We start from the raw sequence: 27,076 nt of genomic DNA on the forward strand, positions 1-27,076 counted from the left end.
CTTTTTTTTTTTTTACTCATCCATCTAATGCTTACCTTGTTTGTCTTTCTGAACATGGGGAACACATATTGCCTTCCTCAGATACCCGCTGATTTGATTCCATGCACTGCTAACATCTTTCCCCCTGCAATATGTTCTGCCATGGGATTGCTACAAGCTCACTCCAAAGCTTGTTATAATTGCCTAACCTGCAGTTCCATATATACTCCTTCTTAAGAGAGAAATCCACAAATTTTGCAACCTCCCAAGTCAATACCACATGATCGCTCTCACTAATTGGAGGTAATGATGACACCTTACTTATGCATAATCCTCTGAACCAATGACCAGGCCTAACACTCTCACACCATGTGTCTCTTCAGTTATGTGCTGTTTCAAGGAAATCTCTTAGAAGGTGTATGAATTCCATTTCCTTTTTGCCACATGATATTTCCTCCTTCCAATTTATATCATCATAATTAAAATCCCCCATAATAATCACTAACCCTGCACTCATTGCACTAATTTGCTGATGCATGAATTCAATATCACCCCGTATATATACCCCCTGGCCTATAGCAGCAACCAACTGTATATTTGTTTGCTTTGGTCAATTCTATTGTTTTATTGTTACTTTTTATGATATTGTTACTAATTATGGTTCTTATTAATTAATTTTTGTTCAGCTGCACCTTTGTAAATTTCTATGCTTCCTTGTTTGAAGCTTATCTTCTTAACTTTTACTATACTTCTGACTTATTGTCAGTTACGTTACCTCTATCTTGCAAATATGGCCGCAAATTAAGGCTAACATGTGCAAGACGTCAAGAGCAGAGAAAGTGCCATGGGCTGGAGCCAATCTCTTTGTCTGATTTACTGGTGTTTATTCTAAATTAAATTTTGGAAAATTTGTTCGTTAGTCAGCTGCACCACCAAAATTCTACGATAAGAAGTGTTTCTCCCTCCGAAGAATAGAACACCCAGTATGACACATAGCTCCTTTCCTTTCCAACTTATCTCTATACCAAATTACATATATTTCTTACTCTGCAGTTGTGGTAATATCTACTTTAAGACACATAGGTTCGATTTTATGAGTAGTGCATTGGACTTAGAGATCAGGCAAATTATTTTGACAAGAAAACAATTTATTCATCACTAAGAAACAAATACAGAAATTAATTTGACTTAAATCTAATATGTACGCTATATCTAACAACTTAATATAAGTTATACGATCATTTCTCACAATCATCTGAATCTCAGCAGGACTACTTATCTAGAAATTTACCCCCTTTCTTAACTTGACATATAATCAGATTGTCAACATATAAAAATTCAGGTTTAAGGAATGACTACAACAAAAAAAATACAAGTAGATTCCATGTACAATTCAGCTAGGTTTTTCTTACATAGAGTAAATTAATTCAATTGTTAGCTAATTTTAAAACAATTTCATCAATTCAAACCAATGTCGCAATCTAAGTTTCTTTCTGACTAATTAATGGAAAATTCTTACTTTTCATGAAATCTGGTCCTCTATAGCTGATTATCTCTTCTTGTTCCAGTTAGACCTCATCGCTGTACCTGAAATTCCTTTTCGTAATTTGCAAGACTTCTTTCCTGTTATCGGGGACAATTTAGTTCCTACGGCTTGGAAGTTCGGCATCTGGTTCCTCCTAATACGATGTGCCTTAGTTGCATCGTTCTTCTGGTCTTTGCTTCGTGAATATAGGTCTCCGAATAGGATAACGATTCATCACCTACAATTCTAGTGAAGCTCAGCTGCTGTTAAAAAGCATCGTACTTTCTTCTAAACTCCTCGGCTTATGGTGACCTTGATACCGCCATGAGTCCAAACTCTCTTGTCGGAACTCCATGACTTCCTGCCCCATGAACAGAGACTCCACTCCGGAATGTACTCAAACTCGAACTCCCAGGAAAAGACTAAACCAAGCAAGTCTTGTCTCGAGGCAGCAAACTGCTATTTATATGTTTCCAACGACCTTCGTTTTTTTTACATTGTAGTCCCCTAGGTACCGTGATGTTCTGCACCCATCACCTTCGTCGATCGGTGCATTTAGACAGGAAACCCCTTGTGTAATGGCGACCTTCGCATTTGCAGTGGCCTCAGGTCATGACTTAATCCCTTAATCTATCTGGAATTTTAGTTGACTAGAGGTATACTTTGATGCAATTTACCTTATATGCAATTTCTTTTGTTCTTACACAAAACTTTTGATATTACAATATTCAACAATTTCAAAAAAAAACCCATCATTTCCATTTTAATTACACCAAGTTTTTCTATTAATACACAAGTATTTTAGTGGAACTTATCATACTTGTAAAATCTACATGACAGGTATTTTATTACAAAAACTCCTTTTATTCAAGATTTTACACTATTTCTGGCATATTAAAAACCAAAAGGGAAATTCCATACTTGGTTGGCATGTTTTAAACATTCAATAAGAAATTACACCTGTTGATGACCTAGTATTGGAATGAAGATGACTTTATAGAATAGTGAAAAACATCTCCCCAGAAAGCACTATATCGCACAGCGGCAAGTTTCATTGTAGCATTAAATATAGCATACATACATACATACAGTCAACTGTACTCAGTGAAAATTAGAGTCATCATCACAAACCATGGGCTCACTGCCCGTTGATGTCTGATGCCTGTTTCACTATCTTCTTCCACCTTTCATTGTTCAGTGCATAGTGTCGCAGTTTTTGTACACCCATTCCACACCAGTCTTTTATATCGTCTATCCATTCTCTGTATGGTCTACCTCTTCTGTTTAAACCATCCAAAATACCAAACATAAATGTCTTTATCTTCCGGTCCTCACTCATTCTACAGATGTGTCCAAATAATTGCAGCTTCCATTTTATAATCTTCTGCATTAGATTCTGTTTTGGTTGTATCTTCTGATACAGCTCTTCATTGGTGATTTTCTGTACCCATCCTATTCTTAGAATCTTCCTGTAACAAGTTCTTTCAAATGTCAAAATTGTTTTTCTTGATTCCTTATTCATTACCCAAGTTTCAGATCCGTACAGTACACCGCTGAAGATGCATGTTTCCAATACTCATCACTTTACTTTTCCAGATGTTATCCATGGCCTTCAGATTTGTTCTTCCCTTTGCAATCCTGATCTTTATTTCTTTTTTACAGTCCAAGTCATATGTCAGTTTACTTCCCAAATATGTGAATTGTTCTACATTTTCTATATCAGTTCCATCCACTTGTATCTTTTGTTTCATGTTCTCACCAAATACCATTGTCTTTGTTTTTTCAAAGTTCATAAGTCCAAATCTCTTCCCTTCCTCATTTAACAGTTTCAGTGTTTTTGGTAGTTCTCTTTCGTCTTCTTCAATAATAACAATGTCATCTGCAAATCTCAGATTGTTAATTCTCATTCCGTGTATAGATATTCCTTTGGCATCTTCTTTCATTTTATCCATTGCTCTTTCTAAATGTGCGATGAAAATGCTTGGTGATATTGGGTCTCCCAATATCACCAAGCATGGTCTCCCAATATCACCAAGCATTTCCCCAAATCATCACCTATTCTAACTGATGCAACTGCATTCTGATAAACATCTTTTAATATAGCTATTAGTTTTTTATCAATTCCATAGGATTCCAGAACTGCTAATGTCACTTTCTGGTCAATACTGTCAAATGCTTTCTGAAAATCAACAAAGCAAGTATATATGTTTTTGTTTTTTCTCCTAGCTTTCTCTGCTATTAACCTCATTGTCAAAATCTGTTGAATTGTAGTTCTATCCTTCCTAAATCCTGCTTACTCGTCTGCAAGGTATGCTTCCAATTGTGTTCTCAATCTTTCTGTCAATATCATCATCATCATCACTTTACCAAGTTGGTGCATTTCTGTAACCATACTTTCACCACCATATTTAATCATTTCTCCAGTAATGTTATCGTTACCAGGACTCTTGTTGTGTTTTAGCCGTCCTATTGCTTTTTCTACCTCTCCTCTTAAAATGTCCATATCATGCTCATTACCTGGTGGTGATATCTGCTTCAATTCTTCAGTCAGTTTTCCAACACTATCAGAATCTAGTTTTTCTTCATAAGAAAAATTAGAGTACTTAGTGTAATTTGAGACAACTGGAATATATCACCTTGTGTAGTGAAAAATAAACTTCCCCACTATCACCATAATGTACAGAAGAAAGCCAAAATTGAAGTTTCATTGTAGCATTAAATGAAATATATTTCTAACAACCTATTTCAAAGTAACTGAAAAGAGAAATTCATTCATTCATATATACACTTCACTAAGTGCCAAAACAAACGTTTTTTTTTTTCTTTCCTTCATTTTTTATGATTAAAATTAAAATCATAAAGATGATATGTCAACTGAATTTTCTTTATTTTTATTAATTTTTTTACCTAGACTGAAAACTCCGCTCTAGAGACCAAACATGGAACTTTTTCAGGCCATTTAAAGCTTCCAATAAGCATGACGGTTTCACACTGGGCGATGAAACTCATCTCCCACCTAATATTATTATTACATGACATCCCCAAGGAGTCCAAAGACTCATCGAGGGAGGGCACTTACTCCACAACTCTCCGTCTCCACCACTCAATCCACGAGCTACAGCATCTTTCTTTTCATATAAGTAATAATGCAAGCAGTTGACTGCTAACATACCGTATTTTTCGGACGATAAGACGCCCCCCCCAAATTTATCAGACGATTTTTAGAGAAAAATATTTTATTATATAAAGATATTTACAAATTCTTACTTAATTTTTATTTATTGACACAATCATTTGTATTAGCAATATTCAGTTCATCTTCACTCTCGGTACCATCACTGTCTCGTTAATGCCACCATTCGTATTACTTTCGCCTGAACTATTGTTGTAACCCCCTTCAAAAACTGCGTCATCTTCGGTACCATCCATCACATTTCTTAAATGACTTTATAATCATCTCTTCTTTCACAGCTTCCCATGAATTTTTCACCCAGGTACATACTTCTGAAATTGTTGGCCATTTCATACGTCCTGTTGCTGTAACATCGTGATTTGGCTTTGCCATCCATCTGTTCCACTCTTCCCGCATAAAATTTTTGAATGGTTTATTAATAGATCCATCCAAGGGTTGCAATTGACTTGTAAGGCCTCCAGGAATGACAGCTAATTCTGTATTCATTTCTTTTAGAAGCTTCTTGGTTGATTCTGTTTTATGAGCTCTGAATTGATCTTACACTAACATTGCAGGCTTTTTAAACAATGCACCTGGACATTTTGCCCATATCTTTTATATCCATAATTTCATTTCTGTTTCGAACGTGGATAATAATGCCATGAGGAATTTCATCGCTCAGTAACATTTTTCTCTTGAAGATTAACATGGGGGAGAAGTTTTGTTCCGTCTGCGCAACAAGCTAAAACTACCGTGTATTGAGTTTTTTCGTGACCTGTTGTTTTGATCACTATTGATTTGGTGCCTTTTGAATCCTCCATGTTCGCAATTTGATTAAGCTCAAAGTTAAATTTCCTTCTTGCTCATATGACAAATCTATGGAATTCTATAATTTTAGCTTCATAGTCAGTCAGCATTTTTCGGGATAGAGTGGTTTTTGTACGCATGCATAACCCATGTCTTTTCATAAATTTAAAGCACCAAGACTGCGATCCAGTAAAATCTAAAATCCCATTAGCAGTTGCCCATCGTTTCGCTTCAAAAATTATCATTTTCGTAGAAACAGATATTCCCATGTTTCGATGATTTGTTACCAAATTTTTCATTTGTACTTCTAATTCTGGCCATTTTTCTAGGTGCGAATGGAATGTTTTCTTGTGTTTACATAGCAGTTTTAATTGTTCCTCTTGTTTTCTCCATGCGGGCTAAGTGGGAAGACTGGATGATGAATGGCATCCATGAAGATAACAAAACAGGGCAGATGAAAAGAACGTCATATAAAGATATAGTTACATGGATTGTAGAAAGTTGGTCTGCTGCAAATGAAAACTGTGTTAGAAATGGTTTCATTAAAGCACAAGGGAATGCAGTGGTGTCCAGTGACAATGATAATGAAGCTGAAGAAATACCAAATGAAATTTTTAATGCAATTGATTCTTTCAATATTGAGTCAGATGAAGAATTTTTTGGATTTGAATAGTGCAATGTTCAATAAATATTAAGTAATACTTCTACCTTAGTTTTGTTATTACATTTGATTTACCTCTCATACCTTTCTAATGTATACCGCGCATGTTCATTTTTAACGAATTTAGACATTTTCGTATGGATAACGCACGAATTATCTAGTGCATTGGTAGAAAGTTTTTAGCCACTGTTTCTCTTTCAATATTAAAAATCAAGAGGACAGCAAGTGATTTATCTCCCAAAGTGTCTGCAAAAGCTTTAGGATCAGTGACAACACATTCATTACGTTCTATACTAAGGCAAGTGATGTGACGTTAGTCCACCTTTGCCACGAGGTTGCTCCAGTTCTGAAGATACTTCAGGCGCAAACTTTGTTTGCTTACACTTGGATAAAGGATTAAACTAAATATATAATTTATGTTCTATATCGACATTTTATTTTCCAGATTTTATCCCATATAATTTTTGCTTTAAACATGCCTGAGCATGTTTAACCACCTAACCGGCCATTATTTAAAAAATTTTTTTATTAAAGTTTATAATACCATATTCTAGTCTTCTTCAAAGTACTCTCCATGCAAGTCAATGCATTTGTCCCAACGTTTTATCCACTGCTGGAAACAGTTCTGGAACTGTTCAACTGGAATACTGTTTGTAGCTTCCAGCAACTTTTCTTTCACTTCATCTGCATCAAAGAATCACTTCCCTTTCATGGTTTTCTTTATCTGTGGAAATAAAAAAATGTCACATGGAGAGAGGCAAACATTCACATGATGTTTTTTTTTTTTTTTTTTTTTTTTTGGATCCTCTGTGAGGCACAAATTTAATAGACATGTTTTATTTCAAATCTTCTGTTAAAATTCACTGGCGCAAACTCCATGACAAACTGATCTCTTCAGAAACTTGCTCGATGGGCTTTCAACAATCTTCACTCATTGTCTGGCAAACCTTTTTGATGTTTTCATCATTTCTGCTTGTCAAAGGTCAGCCAGATTGTGGTTGGTCATCAACTAACATATCCCAATTTTTGAAATGAGAAAACAACTTGTAGACCTGTACTTTACCTAAAGTGTCATCCTTAAAGGCTTGCTGAAGCATAACAATAGTTTCAGCTGCAGTTTTACCTAAAAGAAAACAAAATTTCACGCACTCTCTTTGTTCTTTGCAGTCAGCCATCACAAACTTCCTTGTAAGCACTTACAAAAAAGCCAAAACAACAAACCAGTTTACACAGGATGACACCATTTGCCAGACTAGCATGGGAAACTGCACACGTGCTATGTTCAGATTCTGGTTATTTTTTGGGTACTCTCTCATATGCTTCATATCCATATCCTTTCTTCCATAACATCCAGTGGCTATAGTGATTTCAATTGACAATTCACACTTGGACATACATTCATATACAAGTCGGAAGGATGGTTAAAGGCTATTAGATTTGATGTGGTGGGGTATCTATGGAACATACCCCATGCTGGGTCAAGATCTTTTCTCGAAGCTTGACACACACTGGATTCTACAACAGTTTTGTTGTGGAATCCAACATGTGTCAAGTGTGTGCCTCGATCCTCCCCCCCCCCCCCCCCCCCAAAAAGCAGATATTTTTTGGGATTGTGGCTGGTGCTGCCTGGATATAATACAGTGTATACGTCACTGCCTCACTGAAAAGTATTTGACTGACTGCTTCAGCATTAAATTTTGCAACATGGTGAAAAGTATTCTAGTCAGCTTGGTCCATTTTCCACATGGTCATCTGTGTAGGAGAACACTGTTTCAGTGAAGACGTAGTGCAAAAAACAGGAAAATTATTGCTTCCATAGATGTTCTTTTCAACATCCCAAAGAAAGAGTGAATGGCATGGGAAAAGATTGTAAGATCTATTGCACAATATGAGCAGGTGGGCATATGGAAAACAAGTATCAACTATTATTAAGAAGGAAGAGTTCGTGATTGTCAAGCATTCACTCAATGATACAATCTTGTCCATTCATGATGGCACTATCACAAAGAGTGTTGTGTCCATTTTAAAGCCACCCATGAGACGTATGGGCTGAATCAGTTGCAATATAAGATTATCAAGTTCAATCTCATTTCATTCACAATCCAATGGTAAATAAATAAAACATACTGTAATATGAAAACTCAGATAAGCAAACTGCTGCTACTTCCAGAGTAGTATTAAGTTGGATGTTGGAAAGATGTATGATTGCCCGCTAGGATAGCTACTACAAGAGCAGGAACATCTCCAATTCTGTCATTACAAACAACAGTAAAATACCTTAAGGTTGGATCCTCTCTGGATTTTAAATGTTTCTGGCAGACAGACATAGAGGGGGTTTGTTTCTGCAGAACCTTCATATCATCGCTGTTTTGATGAAACCAATGACAGTTCCAATATAGAAATTTACCTCTTGTTTGGACTTTTAAGGCTTATATTTATCTATTTAGGGAAGTTTAGAAGGAAATGTCAATCTCTTCTTCTGGAAAAATGTTTAATACACCGTCTCATGTGTCAGGGTCATTTGGTGAGTTTAGTTTATTTTCTGTCGATATACAAGTATCCATTTTTTCTATGGAAGTGTCTGGTGGTGTGGTTTATTTTTTGAGTTTTTTCAGGAGTGAGATTGCAGGTAGTATAATTGAAGAGCTCTACAGAAAAGCACTCACGATCATAAAATCCAGGTATGGCAAAATTATCACACTGTGAAAAGACATGGGTTTGAGTTGCTATTGATGTTTTCTTCATTTTTGACCTTTTCAGAATAAGAGGATTTCAGGATGGTGCAGTGGTGGCAAGCTAACTCTTTTTTTCTCGCATTGGCATGAATGTTTGTGAATGTCTTTAGGTGAAAGATGAATTTCATTGTATGATGTGAGAAAACCGTCCCACTTATTGGAGGCCTGAAGTGACATGTTTGGTCTCTAGAGCTGGGTCAGATCTGGTGAAAAAAATAAAAACAAAACAAAAAAATATATATCTATATATAAAATCAATAAAAACAGAAAAAAAAAAAATCCTTAGCCCATCCACGATACGAATGTACTATTGGTTCCCAAATAAACCATTAGTGGGTGGGAGCCACATGAAATAATAAATAAATAAAATAAAAAAAAAAATTATCACCATGCTCTTTACAGCCACATTGCACATAGGTAGTAAATTTGGGTATGCCCATATTTCTAATATTTAAAGCATCTCAGCGGGCTAGGGATGTACAGCCTAACAAGGACAATTTATATACCTTACTTTTACAGATGTTGTCTTCAGATGTCACTAAGAAGCTTCAATACCACACAGCACAAATAATTTTCAAAGCCAACCCCCCTCCCCCCTCCAATTCAGTATTATCCAGAAACGAAGGTCTTACTCTGGAAGAATAATCATTTCAGTATTACAAAGGCATACAAAGGGGGGGGGGGGGTGCTTAAGGGACATGTTGTCTTCAGATGTCACTAAGAAGCTTCACTTCCACACAGCACAAATACTTTTCAAAGCCAACCCCCCCCCCACCCCTCCAATTCGGTATTATCCAGAAACGAAGGGCTTAAACTCTCAATGGAAGAATAATCATTTTAGAATTACAAAGGCATACAAAGGGAGGGGGGGGGGGGTTAAGGGACAAAGCTGTATAACTGAGAGGAGACCTCCACATAACCTTTAAAGGAATGCGGAGAACCGACCAGGCTTTTCTGACCTAATGTCCAATCCTCACCTTCTCGTGGTGCACCTGTTGGGTATCTACCTGGATACTGAACGAACAAGGATGGGCTGGCAATTTGGGATTTAGCCGACCGAATTGTATTCTTACTGGTTAAACCAAAATAAAAAATGATGGTACAACATGACAAAATTTCATGCCGGCTGGGGGTGTCGCCCAGTTAAACAAGGCCCCTGATGTTTTTGCCAGGGAACCAGGGCGAACAGCGAAAAGTCAGCTACTGGGAAAAATCTGAAAACACACCCCAACTCAAAAATCACCAGAGTTAAAGATCAGTACGATCAACATAAGAAGCCTGAATGGCAAAGAAATACAGCCAGCCGAGGAATTAGATAAGTACCAGATTGACATAATAGGGGTGACTGAAACAAAAAAGACAAAAACCGGTGATATCTTTCTGAGCAATAAATACAAAATGTTATATTCAGGCAATGACAATCAAGGAAAGGAAGGAGTAGCCATAGTATTCAACACAAAATACTAATCTTCTTGAATGGCAGTCAGTCTCAAGTAGAGTAATGTGGGCAAATATGAGAATGGGGAACTGGACAATGAGACTTATTTGTGCCTATGGTCCCACAGAAGGTTCTACTAAGGTAGAAGTGGAGGAATTTTTTGACGCTCTAGAAAAAGCAACTGACACAATGAAAAATGAAAAGTTGGTCCTTGTTGGGGATCTAAATAGCAGAGTAAGAAATGACTGATAGACATACAAAAATATTTTGGGAAAATTTGGAAAAAAGAGCAAAGCTAATAATAATGGCAAATACCTGTTGGATTTCTGCTCAGGATATGGACTGGTTATTACTAACACCATGTTCCAAAATAAAAATGTGCACAAATTCACATGGACAGAAGAGGCAATGAATAAGAAAAGTCTCATTGACTATGTTATTGTTGATAGTGATGTTTTCTCCCTGGTGCAGGACACCAGAGTGTACAGAGGATTTGATATTGGAAGCGATCACTATTTAGTCTTGAGCAGGATAAAATTGAATTTCATATTGAAAAGAATAACATGTAAGAAAGTTTTAAAGTGAATAAAAGTTGAGCAGCTCTCAGATGTGAACTGCAGACTAATACACAAAGATTATTGAACAAAAAATTAAAGAGTTTGAGAACAGGAACCAAACTTGGAGATTCAGTGGCAAGCCTTGAAGAAAACCTTGATTGATTCAGCCAGAGAGGCATGTAGTGAGGTTCTGCAAGGATAGAAAAATCAGGACTCCATGGTGGACACAGGAAGTTAAAGAAGCAAAAGAAGAAATCATGTCAAAAGTTACTGGCAAATAAGTCAGCTTTTGCTCTTAGAGAATACAGAGACAAATGCAAGAATGCTAAACACTGTAAAACTAGCTAAACAAAAGTCATGGGAGGACTTTGGCAAGAATATAGAAAATAAATATCAAGAAGGTGGTAAGATATTCTGGAAGTTGTTGAAGAAGCTTAGAAATGGAGGAAAGAATATGCTGTAAAAGGAGTAAGAGATGATAAAGGTGACATGAAAACAGGATAAAAAGATATCCTTGAAGTATGGAGTAATTACTTTGAAAAACAGCTAAATGAAACAAGCAGTGATGACAGCACAGTGATAAAAAACACTGACCAGGCATGCAGTTAGGAATACATGTCCACACTTGAAGTAGAAAAAAGCTATCAAAGGCTTGAAATGTGGAAAGGCAGCAGGAGTAGATGATATTCGACCAGAAATGCTGAAGTATGGTGGTATGAAAGTCTTACAGTGGCTGCAGTGCATAGTTCAGAAAGCCTGGACAGAGGGATGAATTCCCGATGATTGGAGTAGAGCTCTCATAGTATCTATATATAAAAATGGAAATAAAACTGAATGTGAGAATTACAGAGGTATTTCCCTACTGAGTGTTCCTGGCAAGATCTATGCAAGTATACTTGAAAAACGGTTGAGAAGAATTGTGGAAGAAAAGCTTGGTAAAGAGCAAGCTGGATTCAGGCCAAATAGAGGCTGTCAGGATCAGATCTTCACTTTACGACAAATAGTCGAGAAAGCATGGGAATATAACAAAGATATGTATTTAAATTTGAGAAGAGAGAAACTATTCAATACGCTACAGTTATATGGTGTCAATGGGGACATACATTATCCTCTCTGTTATTCATTATCTATATGGATCACATTATGAAGGAAAGTGGTATTAAACATGATATCAGAATAGGAGATGTTAATGTCAGCTCTTTGCTTTTGCAGACGATGTTATACTTCTGAATAAATCCGCTACAAGTCTGCAAGATTCCCTCACTAAATTGAATAACTGTTGTAATAGATATGGTATGAAGGTCAGCATTAAATATACAAAGACAATGAAAATAGGTAGAATTGTTGAAAATGTCAACTGTGTTGTGAACTGGGAACTTGTGGAACAAGTAAAACAATTCAGCTACTTGGGCACGATTTTTAGTGAAGATGGTAAATTAAATATGGAAATCGACAACAGAATCAGCAAAGCTGGTAACGTGGGAAGTCAATTGAATAAATTCATATGGAATAAGAGAGAAATTAGTCAGAACACTAAATTAGCTGAGATCCATAAGTTAAAACTGGTCAAGTGTTTTACTCCTGACCAAAGACTAGAGACCGCAGATATGAGAGTCCTGAGAAAGATTAGAGGCGTGAACAGATGGCATCAATGAACTTGACATTGTCGGCATTCAGGAATGCGTCAGCAGAGCTAATCTCAGGTGGTATGGTCACTTAAACAGAATGGGTGAGGAAATATTAGCAAAACAAGTGTTCTCTGCCATGTTGGCAGTAAAACGACCCAGAGGAAGACCAAGATATAGGTGGATTGATACGGTACAATGTGCCTTAGACGATAGAAATATAAGATCTGATAATGATAATATTGGAGTCTTGACAAGTAATAGACTGATTTGGAGGAAAATTATATATAGGAAGTTAGTAATGATGTAAATTTTTTATGTAGTACTATCATATCCTACACCCCTTGAGGGTACATGTCAGGAATTTGATGATAACAAAGTGAAGGCATTAGTAGTTCAACATCAAAATGAATACCATAGTAAATTAATTTTAATGTTACATGACTACGTTACATATTATCATATTGCTAATGATCCCACTAAGACTCAGATTTGGAAATTAACACTCTCATTATTATTAAAGAGACATCAAGGGACTCATTGAGGGAGGCCACATACTACATGAACCCCCTATTATACTTATTCTTGAATTCATTCATAATGCTTGCACACACAAGACATCCAATGGCAATCCATTCCAATCACACACCACTCCATAAAAGAAAAATCTAGCCCTCACCCCCCCCCCCCCTTCTTAGAGGCATTCATTCTCAGTTTCCAAGGATGCCCTCTTGTCCTTTCCCCCAACTTCCATAAAATGAAAAATTCAATGAATTGAAATCTTGCATGACCCTTTCAGAAGTTTGTAAGTCTCGATCATATCACCCCCCCTTTCTCCTATTTTCCAGTGTCTGCAGTCTACAAATTCTCAATCTATCTTCATAATCAGTATTCCACAATCGTGATTCTTTTTTAATACTCTCCCTTGCACTCTCTCCACTGTATCAGAATCACAATGGAAACTAGACTTTGGCACAATTCCAGCCTATTCAAATCATTCTGCAAGTACTGCATATCATCAGCATTCCTGATTACCCTACCTATCTTTGCATCATCAGCAAATAGTTGTATGTCAAATCTTTCCCAATATCATTAATGTACAGATTGAATATCAATGACCAAGCACTGATCCTTGTGGTACACCACTGGTTAACTTAAATCTTGCAGACTCACGTCCCCTATATAACACTTTTTGATATCTGTCAGCCAGCCACCTTCTTATCCACATTAATATTCTATAATCCAAACCCATATTCTCCAATTTATGTAACAGTCTTATATGCTATATGCTATCAAAAACCTTAGCAAAATCCAAAAGTATTGATATATCCATTCTTCTTGTATAGTTCAATGGCAACATTACAGAATATAAGCAAGTCGCTAAAACATGACTTTCCCTTAGTAAACCCATGCTATTCATTGCAAAGTAGAGAATCACTGTCAACCCATTTCTGAATGCGAGCCCTAACCAATTTTTCCGAAATCTTCCACACCACTCCTGAGGTACTGATTGGTCGCCAGTCGGATACATCTTTGTACCATCTTTGTGTTATGGGGTTGGCATACATTCTTTCCACCATGGAATCTTCCCTGTTCTGAGACTGAAATTATATAACATGGTCAAAGGAATAGCCAGTTCAGCTGAACACTTTTTTTAGCACACATATTGATATCCAATTAGTCCCTATTACTGAATTCTTATTCAGTTTGTGCACAGCCTCTAATACTTCATTCTCACACTAGTTTCTTCATCCAGTGAAGAGGTAGCAGTGAGCTCAGTGCTGCATACACCAGGTTGATAGCTTTTAACAAAATGGACACGCATTAGTTGAACAACCTGTCCTCACGTCATCTGCATTTATTATTATTATTATTAAGTGAGACCTCCAGGGAGCCAGAGACTCATCGAGGGAGGTCGCATACTACATACACACAAGCTATCATACTTATTCTTAAATTCATTCACACAGCTTGCACTCACAACATCCAAAAGCAATCCATTCCAATCACAAACAACCCTCTGAGAGAAAAATCTAGCCCTCACACCCTTCTTGGTGGCCTTCATTCTCAGCTTCGAAAGGATGCCCTTTCGTCCTTTCCCACCTTCCATTAATTGAAAAATTCCATCAGCTGAAATCCTGTATGACCCTTTCAGAAGTTTGTAAGCCTCAATTATATCACCCTTCTTTCTCCTGTTTGCTAGTATCCATAGTCTTTAAGTTCTCAATCTGTCTTCATAATCAACATTCCACAATCCTGATATCATTCTTAACACTCTCCTTTGCACTCTCTCCAATATATCAGAATCACAACGGAAACCAGGAGACCAGACCTGCGCATAATAGTGAAGAGGTATTCTTTGTATTCATTCTTTCTTTGACTTGTAACATATCAATAGAATTCTTGTGGGTAGTGTTTAGCAGGCAGAGTTAGTTTCTTTTCATACTCAGCTTTCTGTACAACACATTGCGACTCTTCTAGCTTGAAATTTCCTTAAATTTCAAGAAATTTCTTGCTTGCAGCTTGAAATTTTCATAATGAACATCATCCTTAAGCACACAGTATTTCTTCCACAGCATCCTTTTTTTTGCTAATTTCTTGTTTAATAAGATTAAACATCCATTTGACTCCTACCCTATTTATTCTTTGAAATCTCAGGACACATTCTGATACTGCATCATTTAGGTATTTTTTAAATGCCTCCCATGCAATGTTGAAAAATATTCCCATCAAGCAACCAAAACCATTGCTCTGAACCCAGTATATTCCTCAATTTCCTGCTATGTAGTTCAGAATGTAACCTTTTCTTTAATGATCACTGTCACCAACCAGAGCTAGAATAGTTATGTCCTAAACTGAAACCCACTCTGACATTATAATCAAATCTAACACTCTTTGACCTCCAGTTCCTTCTGTCATATCCTGCTTGAGGAAGTTGTCTCGCAACAGCTCAATAAATTCATCTTCATTCTTCTCATGAGATTTTACTGCTACCCAATCAATATTTGAATAATTAAAGTCTCCCATTATTGTTACACTTTTCACATCCATCTTTTCTATTTGGTGATACATTTCTTCATCGCTAGCAACTGATCCACTAGGTCTGTAACAACACCCCACTATGTAATTGATATTGTTAGGTTCTACCTCACACCAGATGGTTTGAAACTCACTACTGAAATACTGTTACTAGTACTACAACCATAGGTCTCAACACTAACTGGATTCAAGTCATCTAAGATCATTAGCAGCACATCCCCTACTCTCCTATACTGTCTATCCTTCCTAAAAATACTTTACCCTTTGCACTCAATACCAGTTAGAATGTCTGATTTTGATAGCCAGGTCTCACTAATACCTACAACTGAAATTCCCAGCATACTGATCAAGGCAACAAACTCTACTCCTTTGTTTGTGATACACCTAGCAATCATACAGAGACATAATAATCTACCTGCATGTTCTTTTGTATATCCTTGTCTGCATGATACAGTTGGAAAACTTACAGATCTCTATCTTCTCTAGTGTCTTATACATGTAGACATCTTTGCACATGTTTAATAGGTCCAAACTGGGCGAGCATAAAATCGAAATCTTCCTCTCCTTGTAATCATTTCCATGATAACGTCTATTCTCGTCATTAGTACAATTATATAACATTGCCACTCTTGCACTCATATTTTCATCATTCCTCCCATTATAATTTAGTTTCCCCGATTCTCTATGTTAGGTCTCATACCAGTTACTAGTTATTCAAGACTCCTGATACTAAACATATTTAAAGTGTAGGCTATCTCTCTTATTCAAATCCAATCTTCCCTTAAACTCACTCCACACATACAAAAACTCGCATCCATACCTTCTACACTGCCTACACATAAAATCGTTTGCCATCATAGACCTTCTTCTTAATTCATTTTTATCATGTCAAGGTAATATACTTACTGTTTTTATTTTCACTTTCACACTCTTACCTCTCCCAACAACCTTTTCATACTGAACTTATCATCAGTTAAGTCATTAGTGCCTATTACAATCTCATTTATTTTTCTGTTTTTGAATTGCTTTTGTTATATTTTAAATTTTTGCTCTGGGAAAACTTGAAGTTATAACCTTTGAAGTTATCAACAGCATGTTTTATGATACAGTCATCACACCAACTAACATTCTTCTTTTTAGAAACAGCATTACTTAACTGATTTTCATTACTTACTGACTTACTTGATTGCATGTGTTGTTATTTCTTACTTTGCTGCTTAATTTTCTTTTCCTCCCTATGTTCTTTTAAATACCTCTTGACTTTCTGTAATTCCTGAATCATCTCTCTCTCTCTCTCTCTCTCTCTGATAATTTGCTTCAACTTCACAATTTCTGAGGTTTATTCATTTTCAACATCCTCACATCAATATCTTCAATAATCTCCTTAGCACAGCAAGCCTTCTCGTTCCTGACTTCGCTGTCATTCTTAACGTTACTTTTCTTCTGCATTTTTGGAGCCATTTTAAACTATACTTATTATTGAAATATTGTAACAAAAATATGTTATAAAACATTAAATAAACTAAAATCTACACTAATATACTGCAAGACACTAATTTTTAAGGGAAAAACACAGACAAAAATCACCAATTGTAAACGAGCACTAAATTCACTGACCAATCACAATGTAGCCACGATCCAACTCTTTCCCTTTTCTGTTTGTGAATTGCTTGTGTTATATTTTAATTTTTACTCCAGGAAAACTTGAAGTTATTGAAATTATAGATAGCATTTCTAATTGGGACGAGGAAACAAAGAAGAAACTCAAGTGTTACCATGGGAATCCTCCTCGTTTACCTGGAATGCCAAAAGTCCACAAAATGAATATTTCGTTACATCTAGTGGTGGATTGCACTAGTTCTCTACATTACAAAACACCTTTTTAAAATGCTTTCAGCATTCACAGGAGAGTCCACTTCATTTATCACGTTTTAAAGAAACGATATCAGAGCTGCGTCTTTACCCATGTGATCTCTTTTGGTGTGCTAAGGCTTAAGTGCTGGGAGGACATCATGTTGGAGGTTTAATGGAGTATAAACAGCACTAGAAAAGCATTAAAATTAGTTTTTAATCCTTTCCTAGTGCTGTCTATACTCCATTAAATCTCCAACATGAGGATCTCCTTTTCAGCCTAGATATGTAGTGTACTAATTCACAAATGTTCCTTTAAACGAAACACTTAGCTTCCTATGGCAAGATTTTCCAGCAGATACTGTCAGCCTATCTGACTCTGTCATTCATTCACCATAAAATTGAGGGCAAATCAATGGGCAGCCCTCTTTCTCCCACATTAGCTAACTACTGCATGGAAAAATTTAAACAACATTGTTAGATCTTGAATGGGGGACTCTTTCAACAAAAGAGTCACTCATACCAAATGAGTGACTCTTAACAGGAAGCACAACACTGAATAAGAACATACTTGTGCTTCTAGCAATCAAGCTCATTTTATCAGAAAACATGTCATTGTTAAATTGTGAATGAAACTATGTTGTGTAATTTATTTTTTTTCCATTCACATTTAACGTTGCTTATTATGTATTAATCATGATTTGTATAAAAATTATTTATTATTCCTTAATTTAGGATTACTATTTAAATATTTATTCTAAACTTAACATACTATTAATTTATTAAGCAATAATATGTGCAGAATTTATAATAACTAAAATATATAAGATGTAACGAAAAGTATTATTATAATTAATTCTATACGTAATGAAAAAGCTGATCAAGTAGCTCAAATATTCTGTTTATTCTTATTTGTGAAAATTTAACATTATGTAATCACTCATGTAGTAGTAGAGCATTGTATTGCATTAGCGAAATGTTTGCGTTCATTTGTTGTCATGGAGACGCATGAAATAAACAAGCACGAGTCGAAGAGAGCGTGACCTTCAGACTGAAAGGAGAAGAAAAATAATAGAAGATTTTTAATTAGAGAGAAGGGAGGAAGTTTTTGCGGAGCAGAAAGAAGGATAGGATATAAGCAAAGGAAGTGGAAGAAAATTATAAGTTCTCTAGGGCAGAAATTCATGAGAATAGTGTTTAGAAGTGAGCCAAAACATAGTGAATCATATACTTAGCTGTAAATGAAGTCAGCTGTGTTGTAAAGGAAGATTAATGCCGTAACCGGATAAATAAAGAACTGGACATTCAATGCAAAAATTCTGATTAGTTCCAGTTAGTCTAGGATTACATCTTAATTCTATGTTGCCCTGAGAAGAATTATATTGAAATTAACTGGTTTGAGAAAAGTAAACAAGGAAAGATATCAGTGCCTTATTGATGTGTTTTTTTTTTTGAGTAGTGAAGCGCAATTAACAGTAGTTCAGTTAAATCGTTGGAGAATTTTTATTAATGTGTTCCGCTAAAGTAAATAAGTTAATTCATAAGTGTGCTCACAATTAATTGATGTATTAAAGATTGTATCTGGTAAGAGTAGTCATACTTGTTTGTTTATTCTAACATTAACATATCTTCGAAGTTCAAAGTCCGAAATAAGATTGTTTGGAATATTGTCTACCTTGATTAGTGCTTCCTGTGAATTTAAACATTAAGTACAGCTGATAGATATGTGGAGACTGATTTAATAAGAAGTTTCGTTTTATTAACTTGAGTTAAGAAAGCTTGTGATTTTGAAGCTGTGAATTGTATGTGAAAGTTTAGAACATTGAATTGGCATGAGTGACTTAGCAAGATGTATTAAGTTGATTGTATTGTTTCATTTTAAAGCAGTATTCTTGTATTTGTTATATATATCATATATTAAATGTTTTATTTTGTTGATCTAAATATTGTGTTTGCCTGAATTCCTTTTTATTGCACCGTTCATAAATATTCGAATCTTGCAGGAACCCCTGCAAGATTCGAAGTGGAATAGTAAATAATTCGGCCTAAATAAATGAGGAGACTGCTAACTTAATTAAGAATTGATCCTACTATTTTATATAGACTAATCTAAAAATAGGGTGGCGCAGTATAATTATAAATTTCCCTACTTTTGGATCGGTGATCAATTTGCAATTAGTTGTTATATTGATAAGAGTGACTTGAACCAAGATGGCGGATTTAGAACATAACATGAAAATAGAACGTCACGACATCATGTTTGACATGACATGTTTTCTGATAAAATGAAATCGAGATAGTAAGTCTGAGATTTGAATCTGTCATCTGAAACGATGCTATTGAACTAATATGTTTGGATTATATATAATATTATTTTAAATATTAGTATTAAAACTGTGCCCTATGCAAGAAAGTAAATGTACTGCCAACAAAAGTCCAAAGGTTGCGGGCTAACCACCATTGGTGATGTAACGCCCGAAGCTAGGGTATTCGTAGAAGGTGAACGGGGCACACGTTCCCCGAAAGAAGAGACACTGTAAGGCGGCAGAGTGACATCACCTCATCTAAATGAATAGGGAGACTCCGGTGAATAAGATTCCAGCATGGAAAGAGGGTGCTAAAAAGGGGGATAAATACGGTTACACAAGACTGGTATCCCCCCATTTTTTTTTTTTTTTTTTTTTTTTTGTTCCTGTTTCCTTCGTGCAGACCAGCGATGCGGATGGCAATGACGAGTACCAACTCTCCCATGGTTTACTAACGCATGCACAAGACGACGGCAGATTTCAAATGTGGGCCATCTGTAAAACTGTGCCGATGAAAGCAAAGGACTCCCTTTAAAGAAGGTCGGATTAAGTGATAGCGACCTACATGATAAGCGAATGTCCAGCAAGAAAGAGTGGCCATTTCAAAATGAGCACGTGACCTCCACGTGGTAGCAGTTTGCAGCAGCAGTATTATCCCACAACAAAGGACAGACGAAAGGATCTTAACATCAACACTGCAGAGTGGTAAAGTACTGTAACTTTTCTTGCTTTTTATTGATAAGATTTTGTGAAAGGGATGGAATAAAAACCTGGCTGAAAGAAGGAGAACTTTGAAAGATAATACATGTTCAGGGACTCTCTAACCTTATTGGACTAGTAGTCTGAGAACCCAAGTAGTGTGTGGTTCCAAGAATATTGTAAAAGGATTGTTAGTTAATAATTCATAAGTTCAGAATTAGAATAGAGTCTTGTACCATATGTGTACCAAATTGTATGTGAATAATATGCTAAATATTTAATAGATGAATTGTGTATAATAGTGAATTACATGCCTAAAGTGTGAATGTTGTGAGTGTGATTTAGATCATTCATTTAGTATTGCTTTGCTTGAGGTAGAATGCTAACCTCGTATTGTACCTAATTTATTGTAATCCTTTTAGCCATATAATAAATATGTTTTCTTATGTAAGCCTGTGTGTGATCTAAGCATGAGACTGACTTCACCAATCATTAAATTTTGGACCCATGTGCAAGGGGAATATACAAACAGTTTTAGAGTTGACAGGCCATGACTGCAAAGTTAAGATATCTATAGCTTCCTAATTTATTTTACAAATTTGGTGACACTTAATTTCTTCGAAACTTCCTTAGGACAAGCGATTTCTGTCTTTAGGCTCTGGCTGGTGCAGCAAATCAAACAAATTTTGTCAGAGACCGAAAAGGGGAATGGCCCCAGTGTGATAAAATAGATAAAAAAAATAACAGAAAGTAAAGACGTAACAACATATACTGAATAGCATCTGTATAAGCTATCCTTACGGTGATGATAGGTTGTTGTTTTCATAGTCTGGCATTAGTCCAGTACAGACTTACAAATGTTTGTCAATAACATCAACGAAACACCTTTCACATTGTATCCAGTGCACTCTTGAATTAGAACAAACGGATTGCATTCTAACTCAAGAGTAAAGCTGCTATTACTTCATCACCACTGTTGATGAAGTAATAGCAGCTAAATGGTAGCCTTTTCTTCCTGAATACTTTGAAGTGAAGACATACTGGACTTTATATTCATCCACTTTCATATTATCATGTCAAAAATCTGTCACTATTAAGACTTTAAACATGTTCTCTTAGCTCCAATGAATTGCTGCTCTCCCAAGAAATAAATCAAATCAGTTCCGTCTTCCTTCCTAATTGCTTTACCAAATTATGTCAACAAGATAATTAATAATTATAGTTTCCTTGTTATCTGCTTCTCAACAAAATAGTGATACAGTGGTCTCCCATGTCACCATTCCCTATGTTAAAAGCATCTCAGAGAGTATAGCCCAACTACTTAGATCTATTGACTAAAAAAAGTCCTTCCACCCTATCAACAAGATACCTACTTTTCTAGGCTCTGCTAAAGAAAAACTTCTGCGTTTAGTCAGAATTTGATAGTGTGTCAAATCCCTTGCTAGTGTGAGTTATCATATTTTGGCTAAATAAGGGTATCTGTTGCACTTGTGTCATAAGGAATATTTAGACTATGTTGAGCTCCATGAGCCAAAGAAATCAGGGCTTGAGGTGCACACTACCTCCACCAGACACTGAATTCTTTGGAAGAAAATTAAGGTTTTCCATAAAAGTAATAATCTCTTGGAACATCTGTACAAAGACAGTTGTGAGAACTTGATACATTGACCAAATATGAATAGAAATAATGGACTTAAATCATCAGTCTTATGGGAAATGATTCTGGAATTTGTGAAGAAGAAACTTAAATTTAACTCTTTTTTAAATTTTTATTTTATCTAACATTAAATCTTGTTAAAATTATTTTTACTAGAACCTTAATACAATTAAACAACCATGAGGCTCTACATCATGTACATGCAATTCGTGCGTGTCGTTGAAACTACCAGTTTCTGTTCTTGTTGTTTCATATGAAAGTCATACTGAAGATGCCCTTGATACCAGGGAGAAATTTTTTTATTAATTGCCGAATTCTTGGTATATACCCACAAAGGGTGTACAGGATATGACAGTAGTACATGAAAAAATTTACATCATTACTGTAAAAGGAGTTAGAGATGATAAAGGTGACATGAAAATGGGAGAAAAAGATATCCTTGAAGTATGGAGTAAATACTTTGAAAAACTGCTAAATGAAACAAGCAGTGATGACAGCACAGTGAAAAAAAAATACTGACCAGGCATGCAGTCAGGAATACATATCCATACTTGAAGTAGAAAAAGCCATTAAAGGCTTGAAATGTGGAAAGGCAGCAGGAGTAGATGATATTCGACCAGAAATGCTGAAGTATGGTGGTATGAAAGTCTTACAGTGGCTGCACTGCATAGTTCATAAAGGCTGGACAGAGGGACGAATTCCCGATGATTGGAGTAGAGCTCTCATAGTATCCATATATAAAAATGGAAATAAAACTGAATGTGAAAATTACAGAGGTATTTCCCTACTGAGTGTTCCTGGCAAGATCTATGCAAGTATACCTTGAAAAACGGTTGAGAAGAATTGTGGAAGAAAAGCTTGGTGAAGAGCAAGCTGGATTCAGGCCAAATAGAGGCTGTCAGGATCAGATCTTCACTTTACGACAAATAGTCGAGAAAGCATGGGAATATAACAGAGATCTGTATTTAAGTTTTATCGATTTGGAAAAGGCATATGACAAGGTGCCAAGAGAGAAGCTATTCAATACGCTACAGTTATATAGTGTCAATGGGGCATTTTATCAAGCAATACTTAGTCTTTATTTGAGTTGTAAGTCAGCAGTTAGAATTGAAGGAAGTACAGGAAGATGGTTTAATGTTAAATCTGGTGTGAGACAAGGATGTATATTATCCCCTCTGTTATTCATTATCTATATGGATCACATTATGAAGGAAAGTGGTATTAAACCTGATATCAAAATTGGAGATGTTAATGTCAGCTCTTTGCTTTATGTGGATCATGTTATACTTCTAAATAAATCCGCTACAAGTCTGCAAGATTCTCTGACTAAATTGAATAGCTGTTGTAATAGATATGGTATGAAGGTCAGCAATAAAAAGTCAAAGACAATGAAAATAGGCAGAATCATTGAAAATGTCAACTGTGTTGTGAATGGAGAACCTGTGGAACAAGTAAAACATTTCAGCTACTTAGGCACGATTTTTACTGAAGATGGTAAATTAAATATAGAAATAGACAACAGAATCAGCAAAGCTGGTATGGTGGGAAGTCAATTGAATAAATTCATATGGAATAAGAGAGAAATTAGTCGGAACACTAAATTAGCTGTATACAAGACAGTGTTCAAACCAGTTTTAACTTATGGATCTGAGAGCTGGGTCAGAAGTAAAACAATTGACCAAAGACTAGAGACTGCAGATATGAGAGTCCTGAGAAAGATTAGAGGCGTGAACAGATGGCATCAATGGCAATATCATATTAAAAATGAGGATATTAGGAAAGAACTTGACATTGTCAGCATCCAGGAATGCGTTAGCAGAGCTAATCTCAGGTGGTATGGTCACTTAAATAGAATGGGAGAGGAAAGATTAGCAAAACAAGTGTTCTCTGCCAGGTTGGCAGGAAAACGACCCAGAGGAAGACCAAGATATAGTGGATTGATACGGTACAAAGTGCCTTAGACGATAGAAATATAAGATCTGATAATTTTGGAGTCTTGACAAGTAACAGACTGATTTGGAGGAAAATTGTAGATAGGAAGTTAGTAATGATGTGATTTTTTCATGTAGTTCTGTCATATCCTGTACACCCCTTGAGGGTACATGGCAGGAATTTGATGATGATGATGACTAACTTCCTATCTACAATTTTCCTCCAAATCAGTCTGTTACCTGTCAAGACTCCAATATTATCAGATCTTATATATCTGTCTTCAAAGGCATTTTTTACTATATCAATCCACCTATATCTTGGTCTTCCTCTGGGTCTTTTACCTGCCAATCTGGCAGAGAACACTTGTTTTGTTAATCTTTCCTCCCGCATTCTGTTTAAGTAACCATACTACCTGAGATTAGCTCTGTTAACACATTCCTGGATGCTAACAATACCAATTTTATATTAATAAAAAAAAAAAATATATATATATATATAAATAAATATATACTGTATTTTTCTGTGTATAAGATGAATCCTACTTTATCGAACTCAAAATTAAGAAATCAATATTTTAAATATAAAATAGAGTATAGCCCAAGTATTCAAAGTATATCCAAAATATACTTTGAATATTTTTTTAAATATTCAAAGTATATTTAGTAATTAGGTAATATTTTTAAGATACATACTAAGAAATTATGCATCACTCTCAGTTCCGGCATATCATTTTCTTCATTGCTTTTTATTTTTGGACATTTTTATGGAATAGTGCTCATTATTAATGCATTAACTTACCCTGCCAACGAGTTGCAGATATATGAATGCTTTCAGAGTTCTGATTGATTTATTTAGAATCAGCCGTTAATGACGTCAATCGACAGAGTTAACAAAGGCTAGTGATTGGCGAAAGCATGTTCGCAGAGACAAGGTACTGGCAGTCTCAGATCTCTCAACCACATACCCCCCCCCCATGTATAAGACGACCCCCAATTTTTGGTCTAAAAATTTTAGAAAAAAGTATCGTCTTATACATGGGAAAATACAGTATATCTATTTTATATTATTTATTAATTACTCAGTTGTGAAGTTATCACATTTTGGTGTGATCTCAACAGATATTATGCTTTCTAGAAAGAAAACAAAAGATACCATTAGATTTTCTGATTTTGAACCATATGAGTAGACAGGAACAAAATCAGAGTATTCCAATATATGCGTTTGAGAATGGATAAGGTCCAACCATCACAGGCACTCTCTCTCTGGAAGGAGCACAGACTTCAGATTCATAATCAAGATAGAATGCATGGTATAACTAAAGCAAAGAACATCTACATCTGTTAGCACTTTAAGAGATGGAAGATAAGGTACAAAGGATGTTTATCACTTTGCAGTACTTATGTCATAAATAATGTATGTGAGGGAGAAAACCAAGTTTCTTGTCAAATATGAATCCCAGCAACTTGGTTCAAGGTGAAGACCAAGTCTGCAGCACACATATTCACACAAACTGTATTTTGCTGTGAAAATTTGAACCATTTACAAGTGCCTGCTTTGAAAGATGATCAATGGATTGTTGCAGGTGTCTTTCTAACCCTCATTATATAAATAATAGCATATGGTAAAATCATCCACAGAGAGGATTGCTTGAAGTTGGAGAAGTTATTCTGTTATCAAGTTAAGCATGACATTTAAAACTGAACTTTATCAACCCTCTTCTTGGTTATAGGTAAGGAGAGAGTGATTCCCATTCAGACATGGTTGGATAAAAAATTCATGATAAAAGGAGGAAGGTTCCACTGAAGACCAAAGTTGTGTATGTTTTTTAATATTCCAAATCTCCAAGCATTGTCGTATGCTTTTTCCAAATCAAAGAAAATCGATACTAAGTGCATGCAATTTAAGAAGGCATTTCTAATGAATGCTTCCAGTCAGACTAAATGATCAATTGTTGAATGATGTTTGCAGAAGCCAGACTGTGTTCTGGAGAAAAAAAAAGCTTGTTTCTCTACAGTTAACAATTAGAATCTTGCACAAGCAGTTGGCCAAAGTAACTGGTCGATAATTTATTGGGTATTCCGGATCCTTACCTGGCTTAGAAAAGGCAATAATCAGATTTTGCTAGGTATACAGAAAAATGTTTTCACAGAAAAGTTGCACACATATAGAAGTTGACCCTACTTGATAGATGGCACGAGATGTTTAATAATCTCATAATGGATGTTATATGGTGTGAGACCAGAGAATTCGAAGTCAGTTCTTGTAAGATAGCAATTATGGTTTTGAAGAAAGTATACATAGATTAGATCTTGAGAAACAAGTGTACTTTAATGGAAAAATAACTGAGAAGATCAGCAAATATTAGTATATGGATCCATTATAACTGAAATGAATTGAAGTTCAGATGACATCAAAAGCAGATTAGAATGGCTGATCTACCAAAACAGGAACAAAGCTGAGAATTCTGGATGCAGCTTTTTTTTTTTTTTTTAGCTACTCGTGAAACTTGAGAGCTGCTTTAGAGATGTGGTGTTAGAGGAGACTGCTGAAGACCTCGTACACTGAAAGGCAGACAAATGAACAGCTCCTAGAAAGGATCAGTAGGAATTTAAGATTCATTATGAGCAATGACAGAAAAAGCTGAAATATTTGGAGACAAAAAAAAAAAAAAAAAAAAAAAAAATCAAAGGTTATTTCACCAGCAATACATTTACACTCAGTCAGCTTAATATTTCACGCAGATATTTTGTTTGAAAACTATTTAATTTAGCTTCCTGTTTTTTTGGTCAAGCTTCCATGTCTCTAATCCACATAATAATACAACCTTAATATTGCTGTTGAATCTTTATTCTGGTTTTATTATGATATTTGGATGATTTCTATATATTATTTCATTTTCTGAAAGCATTCACTTTCAGAACATTAAGTATTAGCTTTTGTCAATCCATTATATCCCTGTCAGTTCCACTTTCAGTATCAACATTTACTCCCAAGTATGTAACATTCTTAACTTCTTCTACAACATGTTTAATTTTAATTTCTTCATGGCACATACTGTTTAGTTTTAAGAACTTTTGTTTTCTTCTTCTTATG

The 27,076-nt window shown here is 35.5% G+C and overlaps 1 protein-coding gene across 5 annotated transcripts in view; it reads right to left on the reverse strand.

Moving 5' to 3' along the window:
* Positions 1 to 27,076, reverse strand: part of mms4 (Methyl methanesulfonate sensitivity 4) — a 371,357-nt gene that overhangs the window by 12,261 nt on the left and 332,020 nt on the right. The window contains exon 12 of one of the 5 annotated variants that reach the window (XM_090390524.1): positions 6,675 to 6,868. The exons of the other annotated variants lie outside the window; for them this stretch is intronic. Coding sequence (XP_090246650.1) covers positions 6,842 to 6,868 — 27 coding nt within the window. The 3' untranslated portion in view covers positions 6,675 to 6,841. Of the gene's footprint in view, positions 1 to 6,674; positions 6,869 to 27,076 lie in introns of those variants that run through there. 5 annotated transcript variants of the gene reach the window in all.

This window comes from Typopeltis vanoorti, chromosome 3, assembly GCF_054136105.1.
Source record: "Typopeltis vanoorti isolate ZY-2024b chromosome 3, IOZ_Tvanoo_1.0, whole genome shotgun sequence".
Lineage (NCBI taxonomy): Eukaryota > Metazoa > Arthropoda > Arachnida > Uropygi > Thelyphonidae > Typopeltis > Typopeltis vanoorti.